The 23,940-nt window shown below is 42.4% G+C and overlaps 1 protein-coding gene across 1 annotated transcript in view; it reads right to left on the bottom strand.

The window, feature by feature from the left end:
- Positions 1–23,940, bottom strand: part of RHBDL3 (rhomboid like 3) — a 163,596-nt gene that overhangs the window by 59,634 nt on the left and 80,022 nt on the right. The window contains exon 4 of the mRNA XM_070735999.1: positions 23,148–23,306. Coding sequence (XP_070592100.1) covers positions 23,148–23,306 — 159 coding nt within the window. The remainder of the gene's footprint in view (positions 1–23,147; positions 23,307–23,940) is intronic.

Consider the following 23,940-nt stretch of genomic DNA (forward strand, 5'->3'; position numbering starts at 1 on the left):
GGTAAAATGAGGACCCTGAGTCTAAGAAGAAGGGTGGCAAAAAAATTGAATAAATAAAAATCGAATAAATACATTTTAATTTTGGGATTTAGATAAGAGTCTGTACTCCTAAATGCATTTTTGTCTGGATTACCTCATAAGACTGACAGTAGAAAGTAGAGGACTTGGAATGGAACAGGAGGCAAAATTCTAGGCCCCCATTCAACGTCTTGAAGAGGGGTAATTGCCATATTTTTTGGAGTATAAAATTTACCTTCCCCCCAAAAGAAGTGCATTTCACAGTCTGGAGCATCTTATACTCTGAAAAATGCGGTAATTCTTCTCTCTCTTTTTTTTTTTTACTCTCTTTTTCTTTCTCTCTCTTTAAGTCTGGTGTGTACCTTAAGGAGAAAGCTGTAGGATTGGGTTGTTGCTTTTTTTTGGAAGTTTTATATATGGACAGTAGTGTATGCAAGACAAGCGAAAGTCAAAACAGGCGAGATGACAGTCACGGAATTGTGAGGCCCAGCCCCTGTGTTCATATGTGTCACATTGAAGCCTGCTTTATGTACTGTAACTTCTTATTGCTCTTGTGGTGTCTGCACTAAGCACTTAATAAATAAGTAGCCCAAAGCAAAAAGTGATCTTCGCTAACCAATCCATAACTCCTCCCCAACACAATTCAACACAACTCTGGACCCAAGGAAGCACTGCAATATCCACTCAGCCATTAACTTAGAGAGTCTGACATCTATAACTCTACTCCAGGCAACTGTAATTAGTACATAGTGCAGCTACCAGTGAAGGAAACTACTGGAGCATTTACATGCTGAAAATTAAGTACTCGCTTGGATGTTTGCCAAAGTGTTACCCTTAGGCCATTTAAAGAGCAAGCCACTAAGAGAAACAGGCTCACCCTGAAAAGACGAGGCTCCCGTTTCTGCAGCGTTTGGTTTGCTTTCATGGTCTCTACTCCATTAATCCAGGATTTGGTTTCAGAAGAGAATGGTGGACGAAGAACCGTTGCTAGTCCTTGAGTCAGGTGAGATGAAGCACCTCAAAACAATCCAAGACCCCATCAGGGTTGATATTCCTGGAGGGGTCTGTAATATGGTAAATGATTTAGCTTTACTAGATAAATGGTCAAAGCAATGGAAACTGCAGTTTAATGTTTCCAAATGTAAAATAATGCACTTGGGGAAAAGGAATCCTCAATCTGAGTATTGCATTGGCAGTTCTGTGTTAGCAAAAACTTCAGAAGAGAAGGATTTAGGGGTAGTGATTTCTGACAGCCTCAAAATGGGTGAGCAGTGTGGTCGGGCAGTAGGAAAAGCAAGTAGGATGCTTGGCTGCATAGCTAGAGGTATAACAAGCAGGAAGAGGGAGATTGTGATCCCCTTATATAGAGCGCTGGTGAGACCACATTTGGAATACTGTGTTCAGTTCTGAAGAGTTTACCTACAAAAAGATATTGACAAAATTGAATGGGTCCAAAGACGGGCTACAAGAATGGTGGAAGGTCTTAAGCATAAAACGTATCAGGAAAGACTTAGTGAACACAATCTGTATAGTCTGGAGGACAGAAGGAAAAGGGGGGACATGATCGAAACATTTAAATATATTAAAGGGTTAAATAAGGTCCAGGAGGGAAGTGTTTTTAATAGGAAAATGAACACAAGAACAAGGGAACACAATCTGAAGTTAGTTGGGGGAAAGATCAAAAGCAACGTGAGAAAATATTATTTCACTGAAAGAGTGGTAGATCCTTGGAACAAAGTTCCAGCAGACGTGGTAGATAAATCCACAGTAACTGAATTTAAACATGCCTGGGATAAACATATATCCATCCTAAGATAAAACACAGGAAATAGTATAAGGGCAGACTAGATGGACCATGAGGTCTTTTTCTGCCATCAGTCTTCTATGTTTCTATGTTTCTATCATGAGTTCTGAAGCAAATCTCCCTTGAATCTCTAAGTGGGAAACATAAAGGGATGTAGAGACGACCTTGGAGAAGGAATGGGCCGTAAAGGGAAGAGAAACAGGAATCCGGTCCCATGTAAATCCTTTCCTTGATTTTGTGTGGTGTAAAATGGGGCCGGGAAGAACTTTCAGAGTTCAAGGCTGAGGTCAAACCCAAGCATGCTATAGCAACTCACTGTGCAAACGTCTAGCCCAGTGATGGCAAACCTATGGCTTGGGTGCCACAGGTGGCATACAGAGCCATATCTGCTGGCTTGCGAGTCGTTGCCCTAGCTCAACTCCAATGTGTGTACCAGCCAGCTGATTTTGGGCTCTGGGAGGGCATTTTCGGCTTCCAGAGAATCTCCAAGGGGATGGGGAGGGGCATTTTTGCCTCTGGAGCCCGAGGAGGGCGAAAAACGGGGCTACCAGGCCCGCCAGAGTTTGGGGAATGGGCTGTTTCAGGCCTCCACACATGGCCTCCGGTGGGGGAGGGAGGTCATTTTGGCTGTCTCCGTACATTGAATTATGGGTGTGGGCACTCATCCATACACAATAGCACATGCACACGCTCTTTCAGCACCCGAGGAAAAAAAGGTTCACCATCACTGGTCTAGCCTCAGATTATACATTTCCTAAGAAAAACCTTCAAGTCATTCAGCAACTGCTTACTGTCTTCTTTCCAATAAACTGGTGACAAGATTTAATTGATTGGATTTTGGAGATAGCCATCGGGGTTGAGAAAGAACATTCTTTGCCATGGGATTTTGCACAGCAAAGTAGAGGGCATAGGTTTTATGTAACTGAAGTTATCTACGCTGGAAAGGCATTTCTAAACACTGAAAAATAATTATAATAAAAAGCAAGAAATAAATAACACCCTCCACTTCAACACAGACATATGGTGTCCTTCTACATAACAACTCTTCCCGTAAAAATAAAAAATAAAAAATGATGTTTTAAAAGTGTTATCTAATCTACCTGGAATGTAATGTTTTCTCCTTTTTTATCACAAGGGTCGGTGTGTGGATGTTTTTAACCACTTCAATGTATTTCCTCTCAAGCACACTGGAGTTATGTGTAACCATAAAAAACAATACCTAGAATGTGCACTCTGTCAGTAGAAGGGCACAATGTTGTCCCTTTCCCTGGGTTTTATTGATGGAGACAAATTTTTCTAAAGGTTTGGGAAATGGCATTTTATAAGGAATGAATTACAGTGTTCCCTCGATTTTCGCGGGTTCAAGCTTCGCGAAAAGTCTATAGCACGGTTTTTCAAAAATATTGATTAAAAAATACTTTGCGGGTTTTTTCTCTATACCACGGTTTTTCCCACCCGATGACGTCATATGTCATCGCCAAACTTTCGTCCGCCTTTAATAAATATTTTTTAATAAAGTTTAATAAATAAACATGGTGAGTAATAATCTAAATGGTTGCTAAGGGAATGGGAAATTGTAATTTAGGGGTTTAAAGTGTTTAAGGGAAGGCTTGTGATACTGTTCATAGCCAAAAATAGTGTATTTACTTCCGCATCTCTACTTTGCGAAAATTCGACTTTCGCGGGCGGTCTCGGAACGCATCCCCCGCGAAAATCGAGGGAACACTGTATATGCATTATCATAAATTTGTTAATATTGATAAAGAGTAACCATAATTTTCCAAGGAGTGGAAAGAGAGCGGGAGAGAGGGAAAAATGGAGGGGTAAAAAAAAAAGAGACTAGACACCAGGGGTGGGTTCTAACTTATCTCGCTGCTGGTTCACTGTCTCCTGAGCCACATGGGCACAGTGGCAAAAAAAAAACAAACACAAAACCACCCAAAACAAGGTGATGATGCTTGTGCAATGTCAGAAACTTGGCTTCTGCGCATGTGCAGAAGAAAAAAAATGGGGGGAAATTGAAGAAAAAAAATTCAGAAAAATAAGTCTCATTTTTTTTTAACAAAGATGATGGCACTATTTCTGTATGCTGCCCTGAGTCCATCAGGAGAAGGGCGGCCTATAAATTTAAGTAAGTAAGTAAGTAAGTAGGTAGGTAGGTAGGTAGGTAGGTAGGAAGGAAGGAAGGAAGGAAGGAAGGAAGGAAGGAAGGAAGGAAGGAAGGAAGGAAGGTTTTAGAGGGCAATGGTCAAGTCAGAAAGGCAGGCCTAGGCAAGACAATGAGAAGGAAAACTCACTGGTGAAGGAAAATGCATGCGTTCTTTCAACAATTCATTTAGCGAGCATCCGAAGTTTCCATGGCACTGAATAAAGTGACTTACGACAGCTTTTCACGCTTGCCACCGTTGCAGCATCCCCATTGTCACTTGATCAAAATTCAAATCCTTAAAAAACAGACTCAATATTTATAACAGGGTGATGTGACTCCCTTTTGCAACCTTCTGACAAGCAAAGCCAACGGGGAAGCCTCATTCACTTAACAACCGTGTTACTAACTTAGCAACTGCAGCGATTCATTTAACAATCGTGGCAAGAGAGGTCATAAAATGGGGCAAAATTCACTTAACAACTGACTCGCTTAACAACAGAAATTGTGGTGGTAAACTGAGGACCACCAGTATTATTTTACAGCTGCATAAATTCATTTATTTATGTCGATGGCATAATGCTCTTTTTCCCTACTGTGATAAGGTATCAGAGCTGGTAGATATAGAAAAATAACTCATCTGGTTTAATTTAGGCAACAGAGTGGACTTTAAAAACACAGCATCAATTTAAATGTTAGAGCTAAATATTTGTTTTGGAACAAAGAGCAGTTTGGCAGGTAACTTATAGAAGGATGGTTTCTAGGAGTCAGCCCAACATTTCGAAAGTGTCAAAGTAATTTCTTTTCTCCCATGGAGATTTTTGTTTTCTCAGTCTGTGTCAAAGCACATTGTCCTATAAACTTCTTTTGCACTGTATTTATCCTAGAAACAAAACTTAGATTCTATGTTTTCTCTCTCATTCTATCACTCCCAGATCAGAAGTCTGCTCTGAGGAAGTCCATAGGCTCTAAATCAGTATACATCATATCCAAATGCCTTACAATGACCTGATGTAATTGTTGTCCCCAATTCGGGTCGGGGCCTGGTGCTGGAGCCAATGAAGGACACCAGGCAGACCAGAGATGCAGGTTTTGTTTCTCTTTATTGAAGAACTTCAGTGAAAGGAGCCCCCAGCCAGCTCAATGCCAGGACCCAGTACAAAGAATTAAGAGAGCCTTACACAATTTCATTAAAGCAGAAGGCGAGACAAGGAAGAATATATAAGAAATATCATCTAAAAAACATTTAATAATGATTTAACAATTTGTTCTATTGGTCCCCAGCCATCCCTATTCCTATGCCTTAGCCAATGAGTTCTCCAGAATTAAACTAATACACTTTCCATTGTTATATGTAGCGTGTATGTTTTTATTATTATAAAAATTAATAAAATTTATTATTAAAAATACACTTTCCATTTGCTCTAGGCCATCCCTATTCCTAACTTCTAGCTGAGATATGCAGGATGACACTAACTCTTTGTTATCTGTCCTCTAATCACCTAGGATGGTTACAAGTGTTATACTTGCATATGATTAGTGAATAAACACTCTTTGTTCTTGCCAGACAGACTCCACAAATACACGCTTCCTGGTTTTCTTCCAAGTGTGTGCCATAGCCTTGCATCTTTTTAGCAGACAGCCCATTATAATGGTGCGTGGGAATGATCTTGGGAGACAAGAGCCACAAACCACACAACAGTTAGATAAGAGGCAGCTGAGCCCACAGAAGCAACAGTGTGGCAAACATATTAGAAAGGACTCTCCCTATTTTCTCGGATTGTAAAGGCAAGTGGACAAGACTGGTGTCAATTTTGCCTTAAGCAGCTCCCAGTACCTGGTTTATTGACAGTCTAATTTTCTTCAGGCGGCACAGAATTTAAACTATTTATTGGCAAGATACCAGGATGGCAACAACTGAAAAGGCATGGACAAATTACATGTCATGTTCTGGAAGAAAACACAGCACTGCTGAAAGTTAAAGAAAAGGAAGAATGAAAGGGCTGTGAACTTGATTTGATAAAACAATAATCAAAAGGTCTACCACTTCCTTACCTCCTGTGCAAAATAAGGAAAGCTTGACCTACTGACCATATAGTTATGAAACTGTACAAACTTGCAAACTGTCCAGAAGCTGACATTACTGGCATCTATCAGGATTCACAGCATCCTCTTTGTTAAGTTAATGATTTAATAGCTGAACCGCTGCTGTAAGGCTGTAATACTGAAATGCTGATGCAATGAGAATGAGTCAGCAGAGTTACATAGAAACATAGAATATTGATGGCAGAAAAAGACCTCATGGTCCATCTAGTCTGTCCTTATTTAGCTTATCACTTTGAGAGGCTGTATATATGAGTGGCCCTGTCTCCGTGTGTGCTTCTGTGCTGTAGTTGATGATTGATTGCCTGACTTTGCCTAGTATGTGTATGTATATATTCCTTGTAGATAAACCACTTTTTGTAAGACAAACTTCTGCTTATTCTATTTAATCACAATGTGCACATTCTGATACTCTTCCATCTTGTCATCCCTACCTATTCACCTAACCCAGGGGTGTCAAACTCAAGGCCCATGGGCTGCATCCGGTCTGCAGGGTACTTAGATCTGGGCCACAGGGCTACCCTTGTGGGCCAGATCTACAGTGAAGGACTGGCCCGTGGTGCGTCTGCCAGTGGAAACAGAGCTTGGAAGGGCCACGTGCGACCCGCGTGAGCTCCATTTTCACTGGCAGAGGCTTGCAGGGGGCCATCACAGTTGGAAATGGAGCATGGGAGCTAATTTTCGCTGGCAGAGCACTCAGGCCAACACAGACAACACAAGTGATGTTAAGTTGGCCACCCCCACCCTGGCTACACCCCCCCACCCCCCTTCTCCAAGGTCAAACACAACCCTGATACGGCCTTCAATGAAATCGAGTTTGACACCCCTGAGCTAACCCTCTCAAGGATGAAAAAAAGAGAGAGGCACAGGGGTAATCCCAGCCTTCAGAAATTCGGAATCAAAAGCCTTTCTTCCCAAGTGGGCTGGATGGACACAACTGCACACTGAGATAAAACTGCATTGGATGTTCGCATCTGGAGGGTGCAAAGAAGCACCAATGAATTACAGCCGAAAGGAGAAAGTGGGGTGGACCTGGGGGAATGGTTTCTTAGGAATCCATACAGACGCCAGGTCCTCAACTAGAACGAAACAAAATCTTTCAACAGGCCGTGAAATCTTCCCATCTCCAATCCAATTAAAGCCAGGCTACACATCTTCCATTCAGGAGGGAGGGAGGGAGGAGCAACTCCTCTGATCTTTCTACTCAGAGGTGCCAATCAGCATCTTGCATTAAAGCAACACAAGAGCAGCCTGCTCCGTAGCATTGTCCCTCCTTGTCCTGCCTTTGCTTCACATCTGCTTCTCACCTAGGCCACCAGAGAAGAAGGCAAGCAGGTGGCTCTCAGATCAGCAGCAGCTGTCTCAACCCCCCACCCCCCACCCACCCCATTCCCCAGCACGATGGAAGAGGAGCCTGGTTTGGCTTCAGCCGTGGCGTGTTGTTGTCCCGAGTAACAAGCCCACCCTTTGTTTCTCACAAAGGGAGAGAATGGAGGAAGAATGCTTGACCTGGAAACAGAGACTCTATCATAGCAGACGCGTCTGCTTCCCTACTGTGCAGGCTTTGTCGGATTTGCAAGACGCCGCGTGAGAAAACGGACCCAAGTGGGCCACGGCTGCCAATGACAAGTTACAATCCCCCCCCCACTTCAGGGGCATAGTAAATAATGTCTCCCCTTGTAATTGGGCTCAACGGCTCATCTTCGTAGCAAAGTTCCTTAAACAGCTTTGTGCTATATCTCCGCCTTCTTCTGGGCTTCTGTTCTTTGCTTAAAACTAGCTGTACATTTTTCATTTTTTTTACAATTTGGCAGAGAGATTCAGAGACTTTAAAGACCCAGGCCAATTCAAAATTGTAAAAAAAATATTTATTAACACGAAGGAAGTGAATCCTCAGTCCGATGCTGAGCTCGTCTAATTCCCAATCCGGCAATTATGAAAGTCGAAATCCAAAACATCTGTAGGGTTTCAGGTTGGGGAAAGCTGCTCAACATTAGCCTCCAAATCCTAAACCGTTTATTTCTGTACAATGCCAAACGTGCAATAAAAAGGTACATACTAAGTAGACTCAACTAGCTCTCCATGACAAATCCCTAAGGCCAAAAGGCTCCAAAGAAATGAAATATCTGCATAAGGGCGTCAGCATAATGCAAAGCTGCTAACGCTACAGGCATCTGATTTAGTATCACCCCTCCATAGTTCCAAAAGAGAGCACTATATTAAAGACAAGGCTGAGTTTTTATTGGATGAAGGAGACAATAATATTTTTAAAAGTAGCATGGCTTTTAAAAGCAGCATCGATGCTTACTACTAAGACACAAGGATGTTGTTCTGTCTGGGTCACTCCGGAAGCCAAGACCAACCCAAAAAGAGAATCCAGACACACCGGTAAAAGGCAAAGGCAGTTTATCAAATTCAAGAAAAACACAGGTAACAGAAAATGTCCTTGCAAACAGGAAAACGCTGTATCTTCAGATATATCCACGAAGGCAAAAGTCCATGCAGCAATACAGGATTCTTGCTGCCAAGACGAGGCTGTAGATAGCAGACCTACACCTCCCACAGGTCTTCCAAACTGCTGGGCCACAAGCCAGGAACAGAGACGTCGAGAAAATTGATAACACTCCACATGGCTTCAAGGGCTTGCCTGCCTTTTAAACCCTGCTAAGGAGGACCACACCCAAGCCCAGCTGTTCCTAATTCAGTGCTGATAATACTTCTTTAATTGCTCCTTTCTTTGATCTGAACGTCTCTGTCGCATGTCAATGACGGCTTGTGCATCATCACCTAATGACTCCAAGCTACTGGCTGGGGAGAGCCCCCCCCCCCCGGGGTTCTCATGCTGTTCTCCTTCGTCCCATTCCTGACTTAGCTCTCCCCCGTCCGACTGTTCAGCCCCCTCCTCTTCGCTGTCATCCTCCTCCGGGCATGGAGCCAGCAAAGACGCAGCTGGACCCTGATCGGCCTCAGGATGAACCATAACAGATGTTAGCAGGAGATACATGGCCTTTTTCATTACAAAGATATGTTCAGAATAAGAGAACTGGAAGGGTCCTTGGAGGTGTTCTAATCTGGGATTAGGCATTGTTTTGACTAATATAAATTTTGTATCATTTCCAAATGACTGTGCTAAGGCATGGAAGGAAACTGGGCATATTTTAAGATGGGAGAAGTTATAACTGTCATTGCTAGGCTGAATGTGATAACAATGAATATATATAACCAGAATTCTTTTATTTCAAGCCTCAGTTTGAATAATGACATTCCTTTTGCGCAAGGACAAAAATAAAATCTGGATTTATGTGGAATGGGGGGAAAACAGAGTTAAGTATAAAATTTTACAGGATGCATAGGAAAAAGAAGGATTAGCACTGTCAGACCTTAAACTATACAGCTCAAAAAAAATAAAGGGAACACTCAAAGAATACCTCCTGAATGAATGAAATATTCTCATTGAATACTTTGTTCTGTACAAAGTTGAATGTGCACAACACATTGTGAAACTGATTGTCAATCAGTGTTGCTTTCTAAATGGACAGTTTGATATCACAGAAATTTGATTCACTTGGAGTTATATTGTGTTGTTTAAGTGTTCCCTTTATTTTTTTGAGCAGTGTATATTTTGCAGCCTGATGTTCAGTTTGGATGAACAAATGGGTGCTGTTGAGAAACACAAAATAGTTGGGAACAGTGTTGGGGAACCTTTTTGGCACCAGGTCCTGAAACAGGTGTGTGTGCATGCATGCGCAAGTGCCAGAAACTGGAACAGTGCATGTGTGTACTGGGAAGATGATCTTCCAGTTTCCAGCACACACATGCGCATCGTCCACCTGGTTTTGTCATGCACATGTGTGCCAGAAACCAGAAGACCAGGTGGCCGGTGGCATGCACGCATCATAAACCAAAAGATCATCTTCCTGGGGTGTGCATGTACACCGGGCAGCTGCTCTTCCTGTTTCCGGCACTTCAATGCGCGTGAAAACCAGCTGGTCAGTGCACTGGAACCCAGAAGAGCAACAGTGCCATAAGTTCGCCATCATAGTTATAGAGCAGTGGTTCTCAACTTTTCTAATGTCAAGACAATTCTCCCAACAGAGCTTTAAGCTGATTGGCAGGAAGGTCAGAAGGACACCCCCACTGTAAATCCCTAATTGGTCAGATTGTAAAAATATGTTCCAAGCCGCCAGAATAGAAGCTTGAGTTCCTAACACCAGGAGAAATTTGTCTTTTCCCATGGTCTTAGGCGACCCCTGTAAAATGGTTGTTTGACCCCCAAAGGGGTCCTGACCCCCAGGTTGAGAACCACTGATAGAGGAAGGAAATGAGGATAAGATTGTAACTGTGATGAAGAAGTTTGGAAGTTGCTTCTTTTTATATCTTTTCTTTTTCCTATTTGCATTTCTTTCTACACTCCCTTTTTCTTAGTTGTGTATCTTTTATATCTCTGGAAAGTTTTCAGTAAAAAGCCAACAGCCAAACATGTAATTCATTGTTCATGAGTAATCGCTCACCTTGAAAATTTATATTTTTTTTTAAAAAAATGTAAACAATTAAAAACTAAATGCATAAGGGTGTTTTTTTTTGCATGCCACCCAGAGTCACTTGTTCATGAGATGGCTTTATAGGTAAGATAAATAAATAATCAAATATACCAGTTAGAAGGATATCTTTCCATATTAATTAATTCCCACCCGTTTACTGGATTTGGCTCAGAAGAAAATAGCCTTGTCAGCCACTTCTGAATGACATCCCTATTTTATTTTAATTTACAACCTGAAAAATTTAAATCCTGGCTTTATTTATAGCGAAAGGATATAGAACGTAACTGCAAAAGTCTATTAATTAGATGATTGATTAATTTCAGGCAAGACATTTGAACAGAGCTCTCACTACAAGCCAAACCTGGCCAAGTTCCTAAGCTAACCTGGGACTGGCCTCTTTCCTGAATCTCTCCAAGGTAGAAATCAGATGGAGAAGTTGGACCGAGATACTATTTGTGCATTGTTAACAAGAAAACAAGTCCAAGTGACAATACTTCCAAAAGAGTTATCCAAAAATAGAGCACTTCTTGGAAGTGCTTTCAGCTCCCATTCACTACCCATTTTGACATGGCATACTGAATCTGTCCAGGGACCCCCTAAAATGAAATTGGGAGACGAGACAGCGGAGAGTGTTAGACATACAGGTAGACCTCAAGTTATGACCACAATGAAGCTCAAAATTTCTGTCGCTGAGCCAGTTGTTAAATAACTTCTGTCCCATTTTATTTATTTATTTATTTATTTATTTATTCATTCATTCATTCATTCATTTGTCCATTCATCCATCCATCCATCCATCCATCCATCCATTCATTCAATCAATCAATTTTTATGCCGCCCTTCTCCTTAGACTCAGGGCGGCTTACAACATGTTAGGAATAGCACTTTTTAAACAGAGCTAGGCTATTGCCCCCACAATCCGGGTCCTAATTTTACCCACCTCGGAAGGATGGAAGGCTGAGTCAACCTTGAGCCGGTGATGAGATTTGAACCGCTGACCTTCAGATCTACAAGTCAGCTTCAGTGGCCTGCAGTACAGCACTCTACCTGCTGCGCCACCCCGGCTCATTTATGACCTTTCCACATTTGTTAAGGGAATCATTGCCATTGTTAAGTTAATAACAGAGTTGTTAAGTGAATTTGCCTTCCCCACTTTGCTTGTCAGAAGGTCACAAAACGTGATCATTTCACACACACACACACACACCGGGGACACTGCCACCGTCATAAACCTGAGCCAGTTGCCGAGCGCCGGAATCTTGAACATATGACCACTGGGGATGCTGCCGCCATCATAAATGTGAAAAGCGGCCATAAAAAATCACTTATTTCAGTGCCACTGTAAGTCCAGCAACCTGCTGTAAGTTGAGGACTACCTGTGATGGCTGAATTCTTCAGTGATGCTCCCCTCCCCCCAATGCTACTGTGGCTGAAAGTCAATATGGAATTTTGTTCTAAAAATATGCTTCTAACAATTGCATCGCTAGCCTCACCAGAATTTTCCTGCATGCTGAAGATACATTCGCTTTAATGTAGTTGCTATGCAAGTTCTCCCCACTTGTATTTCTTTTCCTTCCCTGGGAAATCAGGAATAGAGAGACTGTGGATGATGCCAAACAGCTATGCCACATGTACCTAATTGCACCTTAATTCCACACATACAACATCCCTCTCATTTCTAAACTGGACAAAGCGTGCCATTAACACTGTAATTGGTTCATAGGGGGAAATTCCACAGCTGGATATTTAATACCGTCATCCTTGTTAGGACCAACCAAAATACCCCAGAAGGTTTTCATATTTTATTACCCTCGAGAATGTTTCACCAAGCAACCAGCTACAAAGGCAGGTGAGTAGGAAGAAACTAGGAAATGTAAACATTAAGCCAGATGTCTATTCTACTAGTTTTTCTCATCATTCCTATCATCCTTTTCCTCCCACTTAGGACTGTATGACTGTAACTTGTTGCTTGTATCCTAAGATTTTTATTAATATTGATTGTTTCTTCATTGTTTTTTGACCCCTATGACAATCATTAAGTGCTGTACCACATGATTCTTGACAAATGCATCTTTTTCTTTTATGTACGCCGAGAGCACGTGCACCAAAGACAAATTCCTTGTGTGCCCAATCACACTTGGCCAATAAAATTCTATTCTATTCTGTTTCAGCCATGAAATCTGCAATGCAAAATCAGTCTCGAGATCATAGGTTGAGACATTAATCCTGTTGTCTTCTACCTTGGTGACATCTGGATGTAGCCTCCAGGGGTGGGTTCTGATTTTCTTCGCTGCCAGTTTGCTCCTTGAAGTGTTGCATGGGCGCGTGCATGCATGCACATGTGCAGTGCCAAAACCCCAGCTTCTGTGCATGTGCAGAAGCAAAAAACAAGATGGGGGCACCTATGGCGCCACCAAGAGACTCCGTTGGGGCACATGGCAGGCTTGCGTCACTGCAAATTCCAGCGACCCAGGACACCAAGTTACTACTGGTTCCATAGAACCAATCCAAACAAAGAGGAACTCACCTCTGGTGGCCTCTAACTCCCAGAGTTCTCCAAACAGTATGACCACCACTAATTCTGGGAGCAGCGTGTTAATTACACATAGATTACTCATCTGTCAGATTACACTGAGAATACAGTAATAAAGAACACATTTCTTCAGCAAGATGGGAAAGCAGCTTAATGGAAAAGAAGTGCAAAACACCATTTAGCTTAATGTGTTTCAGAATTCTTTTAAATTAAAGAGAGATCACAGCAGAAAAAGTTTCCTTGAGATATTTGGAACCCTGCTTAAAGAAGGTCTCCAAAGAACTTGATATCTATATAGATAAGGAATTTCTCTCCCAGTCAAATTCACAGCTGATCTTCAAGTAAGATGCCCCAAGAGATGTCAGCAACCACATTCCTATCTACCAGTAGTAGGTGGTTGATAAATCAACTCTGAGTCCTTCAGGATTGGGTGGCCTGGAAGTCGAATTAATAATTAAAAGCATCCTAAGATACTCCTTCTGTAGATGGTTCCATTTTATTCCTTTATTCTCCAAAACTATGACTTGGAGGAGAAGATATCAAAAGCAGGCATTGCTAATGATGATTAGGCTGTTGATACTACACTTTTTCTCTGTTGGTGGCTCTACGTTCACCAGTCAAACAAACTTAGAAGTTCCTCCGGTTGTGCAACAAGCTATCCATAGTATCAAAATCACATGCACATTTTTTAAAAAAATGTTTTGAATTCTGTTATCGATATTTGATAACAATTTTTTTCTTAATTATTGATGGGAATATACAGTCGCACTCGTACACTGCTCAGGCAAAACAGATGTGACCAATGATGCTTCCTCCCCTCACTCTCCAATTTTGGCCCAATAATTTTAGAAAGTAAATGGATTAGTCAAACTTATTCAGCAAGTAATTTCATTCTAAGGATTTGGGGCTAATAGGGGACAATCTTTCGATATGAGAAAAAGGGCAGAATAGGGCATGTGCCTTAGACCCGACAAGCTTCAGTATCATGAAACATCATCAAAGTTAATTAGGTGCCAATCATCTTTCCAGTCTTCTCAGGGAAAATCCCTTGTGAGATTTTCTGGCATAGGCGCAAAAGTACATTTTTAAAGAAACATGAATCTGAAACAAACAAGCAAACCAGAAAGAAAATCAAACACAACCCAGACACCCAAGTATATATATTAAAATATATACATATTAGTGATTTTTTTTTTTATGACAAATTAAACCTTCTCTGCAAAGATGCATGTTGATAAATCTCTCAATAAAGAGCTGATTCAAAAGCTTATTTTCCTTTTAGTCTTTGACTTTGTGCATGGAAAGAGTTTATTAATGTTTTCTGCCAGTATGGCTCGCTTTCCCAATGTAAGCCACCGGGTATTTCCTGGTCATCTCCGATTCAAGAGGTAACCAGATGCAACTCTGCTTAGCTTCCAAACCCACAGAAAATCACAAAAAAGAATTATCAGCCCAGATTCACAAGTTAATCTATGCCCATAATGTATAGTTAGTTTGAGAGATTTGATGCACAGTCCATCTTTAGAAATGAAATACAATTAGCAGTTTCATTAAAATTAAATTTTAAAATGAACATTTATGCTAGATTTCCTTGCCTAAAACCTTAAGACTGAATTTAACAAAACCTTTGGAAAATGCAAAGAACCCAAGGGAAGCTTAGCAGTCATATCATCTTGCAGAGATAGTTTAGGTTAGGGGAATGTTTAGGGAAGGTTATCTTTTAAAATCAGTATAGTCAATTGTACAATTATATAAAGTTTATTCAGAGGATAAACAAATAAAACTGGGGAACAAGGGAAGGCCCTTAAATTGCACTTAAAGAATTTAAAAGAAGATCAATAAAGGCAATTAACTTGGCTGCTATCTATTTAACCCTAAGCACGGACAGAAGGCATTGATAAGAACAACATCTCTCGTAGAACCAAGGGATACACAATGGAATTTCAATTTTACGGGAATCTGAAATTGGTGAAAGGTTTTCCCTTAGCAAATTGTTTTATTTTTAAGTCAATTATTTAGTCAGCAAGTCAGAAAATTACTCAGGGGCACGGAGTCACCTTCTTAAAAAGTTTGAACTTGCACTTCAAATCACCCATATGGACATGGGGAGATACATTGTTATGAAAAGCAAGCAACTTCTGGATATGAGTTTAGAGATGAAGAATCTATGCTTGTCCACATTTCAAGACAAAGATCCTGATGGTCAATGCGGATTCCAAAATTTATGGAGAATTCAAAACTTCTGACAAGCAGCAGATTAAGACTGCAGTGCTCTGGATTCATTTCAGTAAAAACACTAAAGCCATTTTTTTAATTGCAGATGCTGTTCACTATATGTGGGGAACCACTTAGAAGGCCTATGAGATTATACATGGATGTGCTTGGCACACTTGGGCTTACAGTGCAATGTGGTGTTGCCAACAGCAACCCGCCTGGAGATTGTTTGACTCACTGAAAACTTTAGAACAGAGAAGATTCTAAGAAACATCTTAAAAAGTAGAAATGCTCAGTGAGCATCAATATGAGAAAGTCCCTTTGGCTTCCGGAAAGCTGTTGAGGTTACCAGAACAGAACTAATGGCTGAAAGAAAGAAAAAGTGTTTGGTAACAGAGAAAATAAAATGTAAAAAAAAACAACCAAAGAAAGATGGGAGACAAGAGAGCCAGGCTAGTCTAGGGCCATAATGGTGAACTTATGGCACACATGCCACAGGTGGCACGCGGAGCCATATCTGCCAGCATGTGAGCCGTTGCCCTAGCTCAGCTCCAGCACATTGGTGTACACTAGCCAGCTGATTTTCGGCTTGTGCAGAGGGCCCTTTTGGTTTCCAGAGAGCTTCCGGGGAGGGATGGGGGCTGTTTTCATCCTCCCCAGGCTCCAGGGAAGCTCATGTGTGTATGCATGGGGGCAGGGCAGTGCAGAGGAAGGGGCATGCACATATGTGCAGGTGGTGGGGTGCAGGGGGGTTGAATTACAAATTTCAGTACCCAAGGAATAAAAAGTTCACCATCACTGGTCTAGGGATTAAGATACCAGGTTAGAAAACGGGAGATTGTGAGTTCTAGTCCCACTGTAGTCATGAAAGCCAACTAGGTGACCTTGGGCCAGTCGCTCTTTCTCAGCCCAACCCACCTCACAGGGCTGTTGTTGTGGGGCAACAGGAAGAAGGAGGAACATTAGGTATGTTTGTCACCTTGATAAAGCAATTAAAGGCAAGGTAAAAATCTAATAAACAAACAAATGGTGGCTTATCACCTTTTCATCAGAAGATATGGTAGTCTTTTCCATTGCATGTAAGATGTTTCAGGAATTATACACCTGTGTTGAGAACATGATGGTGCTAGAAATGGATATTAAGCGAAGTTATCCACCTGCCCAGGTATTCATGGAAGGAATCCATCCATCCATCCATGTACCCATCCATCCATCCATCCACATCAGCGGTCCCCAAACTAAGGCCCGGGGGCCGGATGCGGCCCGCTGAGGCAATTTATCCGGCCCGCGGCAGCCCATGAGATTTTATCCATAGATATTATAAGCTCCCGAATCTCCTGTCAACTCACCGCGGTCTGCTGCTGAGCAAGGAGGCGGTACAGAGGCAAGGGGCGGGGAGGATAGGAGCGAGATAGAGAGAGAGGGAGAGAGAGAAAGAGGGAGAGATACAAAGAGGGAGAGAGAGAAAGAGGGAGAGATACAAAGAGGGAGAGAGAAAGAGAATGAGTGAGAAAAAGAAAAAGAGAAAGAGAGAGAGAGGGACAGAGAAAGAAAGAGACAGAGAAAGAGGGAGAGGGAGAGATAGAGAGGAAGACAGAGGGGGATAGATGGAAGGAGTGAGAGAGAGAAAAGAGAAAAATGAGAAAATGATGGAGAGAAAACGAGGGAGAGGAAAATGAAACAAATGAGAGAGAAAGAAGAAAAGAGAGAGGGAAGAGAGAAATGGATAGGAAGGAGGGAAGGAAGGAAGGAGAAATGGAGGGAGTTTGTTGATTTAAGTTTAAATTTACTTGTTAATAAAGAAGTATAAATTACTTTATTACTTAATTATTTAATTACTTCTTTGTTTTAAATATCGTATTTGTTCCCATTTTGTTTTTTACTTAAAATAAGATTTGTGCAGTGTGCATAGGGATTTGTTCATAGGGTTTTTTTATAGTCCGGCCCTCCAACAGTCTAAGAGACAGTGAACTGGCCCCCTGTGTAAAACGTTTGGGGACCCCTGATCCACATCATCTATCAAGGAATGAGATTGATGTCTTTTGTGATACTGCAATTTATTTATTTATTTTATTTATTATTTAGATTTGTATGCCGCCCCTCTCCGAAGACTTTGCTTGTATGTAGACAGAGTTTGGGAAAGATGGGAAAGAGATTGTCAAAGCAACACTTCTTCATCATGAGAGTAGCAGGATCTTCATAAATACACTGCACATTCATGTTCAGCAGCCAGTGACATAGTCAGAGGAAGTAAATAGGAAGAATAGCAAAGAACTCAATGTAGAGCGGGGGTGTCAAACTCACTCCCCATGGACTGGATGCATCATGTGCTGGCCATGCAGGGATGGGTTCCTACCGGTGTGGTCCAGTGCAGGCACTCTGGTGGCAGCCCACTGATGACACAATTTAGGTGTGACAGCTCTGATGCCATCTTTCCCGGTCTGTACAGACCACCATCTTTTATTGTAATTTTTGGTGCTTTTTTCCCTGGTTTGGAATGTCTTCTCAACTGTGTTTCAGCTTGAAATGTCCTTCTGCACATGCGCTAAAGTAGAATTGTGTGGTGGGACGTCGTGATACACACCGGTAGTGAAAGGTAAATGGAACCCCTATAGCCACGCTTACCCCCGAGTTAGCGAAGGGGGGGAAAGTCCCAATGCGTCACAGCCCTGATCTAAAGCTTTCACAACAAAATAGGTCCTTTTGAAGAAGACGATGTGTACCTTTCTTTCTTTCTTTCTTTCTTTCTTAATTAATTAATTATTAGAGTTGAAAGGGACCTTACAGGTCATCAAGTTCAAGCCCCTGCCTGAGCAGGAAATCCTACATCACCCCAGCCAAATGGCAGTCCAATCTCCTCTTGAAAATGTCCAATGTTGGGGAGTCCACAACCTCCGCTGGCAGGCCATTCCACTGGTTGATCGCTCTCACTGTCAGGAAATTATTTCTTATCTCCAGGTTGAATCTTTCCTTGGTCAGTTTTCAACCGTTGTTCCTCGTCCGGCCCTCTGGTGCCTGGAAAACAGTGTGTCCCCCTCCTCTCCGTGGCAACCCCTTAAGTACCTGTATGCAGCTAACATGTCCCCCCTAGCCCTTCTCTTTACTAGACTATCCATGCCCAGTTCCAGCAACCTTTCCTCATATGACCTGGTCTCTAGTCCCTTTATCATTTTAGTTGCTCTTTTCTGCACCCTCTCTAGAGTCTCTATATCTTTTTTGAAGTGTGGTGACCAGAACTGGATGCAATACTCCAGGTGCGGTCTGACCAGGGCCTTATAGAGTGGTATTATTACCTCTCTGGTCTTGGAGTGTATCCCCCTGTTCATGCAGCTTAGGATTGTGTTGGCTTTTTTAGCCGCTGCTCCACATTGCTGGCCCATGTTTAGCTGGCTATCCACTAAGACTCCAAGATCCCTTTCACAGTCACTTATGGTGAGTGTGGTTTCGCCTAATTTGTATGCATGTTTAAGCATTGTTTTTACTGTTTTGGAAATCAAAGCAATACTTCTTTAGGTAGAACACAATCATTCATTTGCAAAAATATTTACTGGGGAGTTAGGCCAAATTCCACATCACTACAAAGATACTGGTTTGAAACTGATCTCCAAGCATTCACAGCCTGATTCTTTGCTTCTGCTCTGTCTTTTGACCCTCCTGAATGCATTTTTTTAGTCTTCTCCACTTCTTCCCTTGCCATCCAATTAAAATACCCCCCTCCCGTTGATCAGCACTTTCTAAAGCCATTCAGCTGTCTTAACCCCATCAATCTCCAACTTTCCCACACTGTGAGCTCATCTTTCATTTCACTATAAAGCAGGGGACCACAACCATTTTTTTTGGTTTTTGGTTTTAATGTAATTTCCCCCCCCCCCCCCCCCTCTGCTTCCTCCCTAATTTTTCTCCTTTTCCTTCCCTTGGTTTTCCTCCAGCTCATAACAGGAAAAAGAATGAGTCGTGTTTGTGGTTCGTCTGGGTCTTTTTCCAAAACTGAACCGTGTTTTTGAATAATTCAGTTTTGGAAAAGGGACAAAAAAAACGGACTGAGCACAGATGGGCTTAAAATAATCCAGTTTTCAAAATGAGAGGAAATCCCCCAAACTCTAACTAAGGTCATTTGTGCTTCTGGAAAGTAGAAATGCAAACATGCAGGTCAGAAAGGAACAAAAAAATTGTTTTTCTAACCCTGCACATTAGGAAATGGATCTCTCCTTAATACGCAGAAGAAATACACTGAATAAATAAATGCACAAATAAGCAAATTATGTATACATGAATTCCTGGGGAAGGAATACATGTATAATATTATATGAGAAGTGTTAGATAGGGTGAATGGAAGAGGCAGGCAGAAGTGGCTTCTAAACAATAGATCTTTATTTGGCAACTATTTAAAACCCAGCAAAGGCTCTGTCTGACAGCCAGCCCTTTTGTAGGGAGATGCCAAACAGCGTAGCCCTGTGATGGCAAACTTTTTTGGTTCACGTGCCAAAATAATAATAATAATAATAATAATAATAATAATAATAATAATAATAATAATAATTTATTGGATTTGTATGCCGCCCCTCTCCATAGACTCGGGGCGGCTAACAACAATGATAAAAAACAGCATGTAACAATCCAATTAATAAAACAACTAAAAACTCTTATTATAAAATCAAACATACACACAAACATACCATGCATAACTTGTAATGGCCTAGGGGGAAGGAATATCTCAATTCCCCCATGCCTGGCGGTATAAATGAGTCTTGAGTAGTTTACGAAAGACAGGAAGGGTGGGGGGCTGTTCTAATCTCCGGGGGGAGTTGGTCCAGAGGGCCGGGGCCGCCACAGAGAAGGCTCTTCCCCTGGGGCCCGCCAAACGACATGCGCACACACATTCCCATCTCCTGTGCATGTGTAACCTCCCCCCCATGCTGCCCCTATCCACATAGACACAATCCCCCCACATCCCAATGCATGCGCACAGGCCTCACTGAAGCTTGGGACGGTGAAAAAAACAGTCAAATGGGCAAACTGGAAGTTCGGAAAAAAGGACTTCCGGTTTGCCCGTTGTGCTGTTTTTCACACTCTGGAGCCTTTAGGGAAGCTTCCGGAAGCCCCAGAGTGTGAAAAACAGCACAACGGGAAACCGCAAGTCTGTTCTTTTCTGAACTTCCAGTTTGCCCATTGGATGGTTTGATGCACTCCAAGGCTTCAGGGAACATTCCCTGAAACCTTCATGTTGTGATTCAGCCTGAGGCTCCTCAGGGACCGGCTGGAGCTCTGCCGGATCCATGCCCAGAGGAGGAGGACAGTGACCAGGAGGGGGAGGCCCAGGCAGACGGGGAGAGGAACATCAGGAAGAGGAGGAGGGAGAGCAGCCTGAGACCCCCGGGGGGGGCCTCTCCCCAGCTAGTAGCCTGGATTCATTGGATGAAGACGCACAGGCTATAATAGACATGAGGCAGAGACGTGCAGCTCAAAGAAGGGGCCAATTAGAAAGGTATTTCCATCCCTGAATTGGCAACAGCTGGGTTTGGGTGTGGTTCTCCTCAGCAGGGTTGAAAAGGCAGGCCCGCCCTTACAGTCTTGTGGAGAGTTATCAACTGGGAGTCCTGTGACCTTGCTTCGATTCTTGGCATCTCTGATCTTGGCTTGTGGCCTAGAAGGCTGAAAGACTTGGGGGAGGCGTGGGTTTTATTATCTCCAGTGTTGTTTTTGCCAGCAATAATCCTGTTTTATTGCCTGGCCTTCGTGAAACCTCTGTGAAGCTTCATCGTGTTCCTGTCTGTAAGAACAGTTTTTGTTACCTGTGTTTGCTGTCCAGTATATAAACTGCCTTTGCTTTTTACCAGTGTGTCTGAATACTCTTTTTGGTTGGTGTTGGCATCTGGGGGGACCCAGACAGAACACTTCGGAGGGCGAAACGTCCTTTCCCAAGGCCGAAAATCAGCTGGTTAGCGCTGGTTAGCGCACAAGTGTGTCCTAGAACTGATATAGGGCAATAGGGCAATGCCTCAGGTGCCCTCTAATATAGCTCCGCGTGCCACCTGTGGCACACATACCATAGGTTTGCCATCATGGGTCTAGCCAATCAGCAATCAGTATTTTCCCTCGAGAATAGAAGCCTGTGTGAGAACGTAAGAAGAAGGATTTCTAAACTCCGGGGCAATTCTACACAGCAATTTAAGCTTGGTTAGTGGCGAATATTCTAAAACCAGCTTTAAGAATTCCAACCCAGAATGGGCCGGCATTCAGTCAAGCCTACAATAATCACGGGATCTGGCTGGTCATCTTCTAATCAAAATCAGAATAGAGCTGGAAAGTATCTTGGTGGTCTTCTAGTACAATGTTTCCCAACCTTGGCAACTTGAAGATATTTGGACTTCAACTCCCAGAATTCTGAGTGAATGCTGGCTGGGGAATTCTGGGAGTTGAAGTCCAGATATCTTCAAGTTGCCAAGGTTGGGAAACACTGTTCTAGAACATCTCCTTGATTAAGCAGGAGATCCGACCTATACCATTTCAGACAATCTCCACAGGGAAAGCAAGACATGCTGATTGATTGCTATGTGGATTAGCCTATCAAGTGCTTTCCTTTTAGATATTACAGGAGGACTTCAACTTACGACCATTAATGTAGCGAGGCTGAAAAAAGTAACTTACAACCAGTGGTGAAATCCTTTTTTTACTGCTGGTTCTGTGGGCGTGGCTTGATGGGCGTGGCTTGTTGTAGCATGGCAGGGAAAGATATTGTGAAATATCCTTTCCCACCCCACTCTGGGGCCAGCCAGAGAGGATATTTGCCGGTTCTCCAAACCACTCAAAATATCCCATTACTGGTTCTCCAGAATCTGTCTAAATCTAATGGATTTCACCCCTGCTTACAACCAATCCTCATGCTTATAACCACTATTGCATTCCTATGGAGAAGCAACACAAGATCACGACCTGGATGCTGGCAACCATCATGAATTTATGTTTGTTGAAACACCCTGTGGTCACATGATCACCGTTTGAACATTTCCAGGTGACCTCCGACCAGCAGAATCAACGGGGAAGGCGGCAGGAAAGGTCAAGGGTTGTGGTTGCCTGGTGTCTTGATTAACAATCGGGGTGATTCACTTAACAATCATGGGGGGAAAGGTAAAATCAGATGAGATCATTCAATGCCTCACTTAATAACTACTTAAAAACAAACTGTCCAGTCCCTATCATCATCATCATCATTATTATTATTTATTGGATTTGTATGCCGCCCCTCTCCATAGACTCAGGGCGGCTAACAACAATGATAAAAACAGCATGTAACAATCCAATACTAAAACAACTAAAAACCCTTATTATAAAACCAAACATACACACAAACATACCATGCATAAATTGCAATGGCCTAGGGGGGAGGAATATCTCAACTCCCCCATGCCTGGCAGTATAAGTGAGTCTTGAGCAGTTTATGAAAAGCAGGGAGGGTGGGGGCAGTTCTAATCTCTGGGGGGAGTTGGTTCCAGAGGGCTGGGGCTGCCACAGAGAAGGCTCTTCCCCTGGGGCCCACCAAACGACATTGTTTAGTCGACGGGACCTGGAGAAGGCCGACTCTGTGGGACCTTATCGGTCGCTGGGATTCGTGCGGTAGCAGGCAGTTCCGGAGGTAATCTGTGGTCATAAACCAAGGACTAGCACTTCCCCCTTCTCAGTAGGCCCCTGTCTGTGTCTTTCCTTTATATTCCCAGGTATTTGCAGACATGGATGATTTCACACACATACCTCTTCATTTTATCCTCTACCAGCTAGAAAATCACTCACCAAGTTGACAAAGTCTTGATAACAAATCTTCCCATCCGAATTGTTGTCTGCTAAGGCCAAGAGCACTTCCAGTTTATGCGGATCCAGTTCAGAGCTATGTCTTTGGAGGAGGTTCCGAAATTTCTCTGTGCTGATATAACCCGTGTTGTCAGGATCCAGCTGGATGCGGAAACAGATAAAGAAAGGGAATGATTTATTTTATTTATTTATTTTGTCCAATACACAATGAGGGTTTTAGTGGGTATATATCTATATACACATAGTAAAATGCATGATGAAGGTTATGGAGGAGATACTCATAGTAAAATATATCTAAGAAATAATAGAAAAGAAGATATAGTAATAGAACATATCAATGAAAGAATAGAAGAAGAGATTTAGAAATAGAAGAAAGGTATAGGAGATATAGGAGAGCAATGGGACAGGGGACGGAAGGCACTCTAGTGCACTTGTACTCGCCCCTTACTGACCTCTTAGGAATCTGGATAGGTCAACCGTACATAATCTAAGGGTAAAGTGTTGGGGGTATAGAGTCCAGTCATGAGTTCCACGCTTCAACAACTCGGTTACTGAAGTCATATTTTTTACAGTCAAGTTTGGTGCGGTTAATATTAAGTTTAAATCTGTTGTGTGCTCTTGTGTTGTTGTGGTTGAAGCTGAAGTAGTCAACAGGCAGGACGTTACAGCATATGATCTTGTGGGCAATACTTAGATCATGTTTAAGGTGTCTTAGTTCTAAACTTTCAAGGCCCAGGATTGAAAGTCTAGTCTCGTAGGGTATTCTATTTCGAGT

This window comes from Erythrolamprus reginae, chromosome 2 (genome assembly GCF_031021105.1).
Source record: "Erythrolamprus reginae isolate rEryReg1 chromosome 2, rEryReg1.hap1, whole genome shotgun sequence".
In the NCBI taxonomy this organism is placed as follows: Eukaryota; Metazoa; Chordata; class Lepidosauria; order Squamata; family Dipsadidae; genus Erythrolamprus; species Erythrolamprus reginae.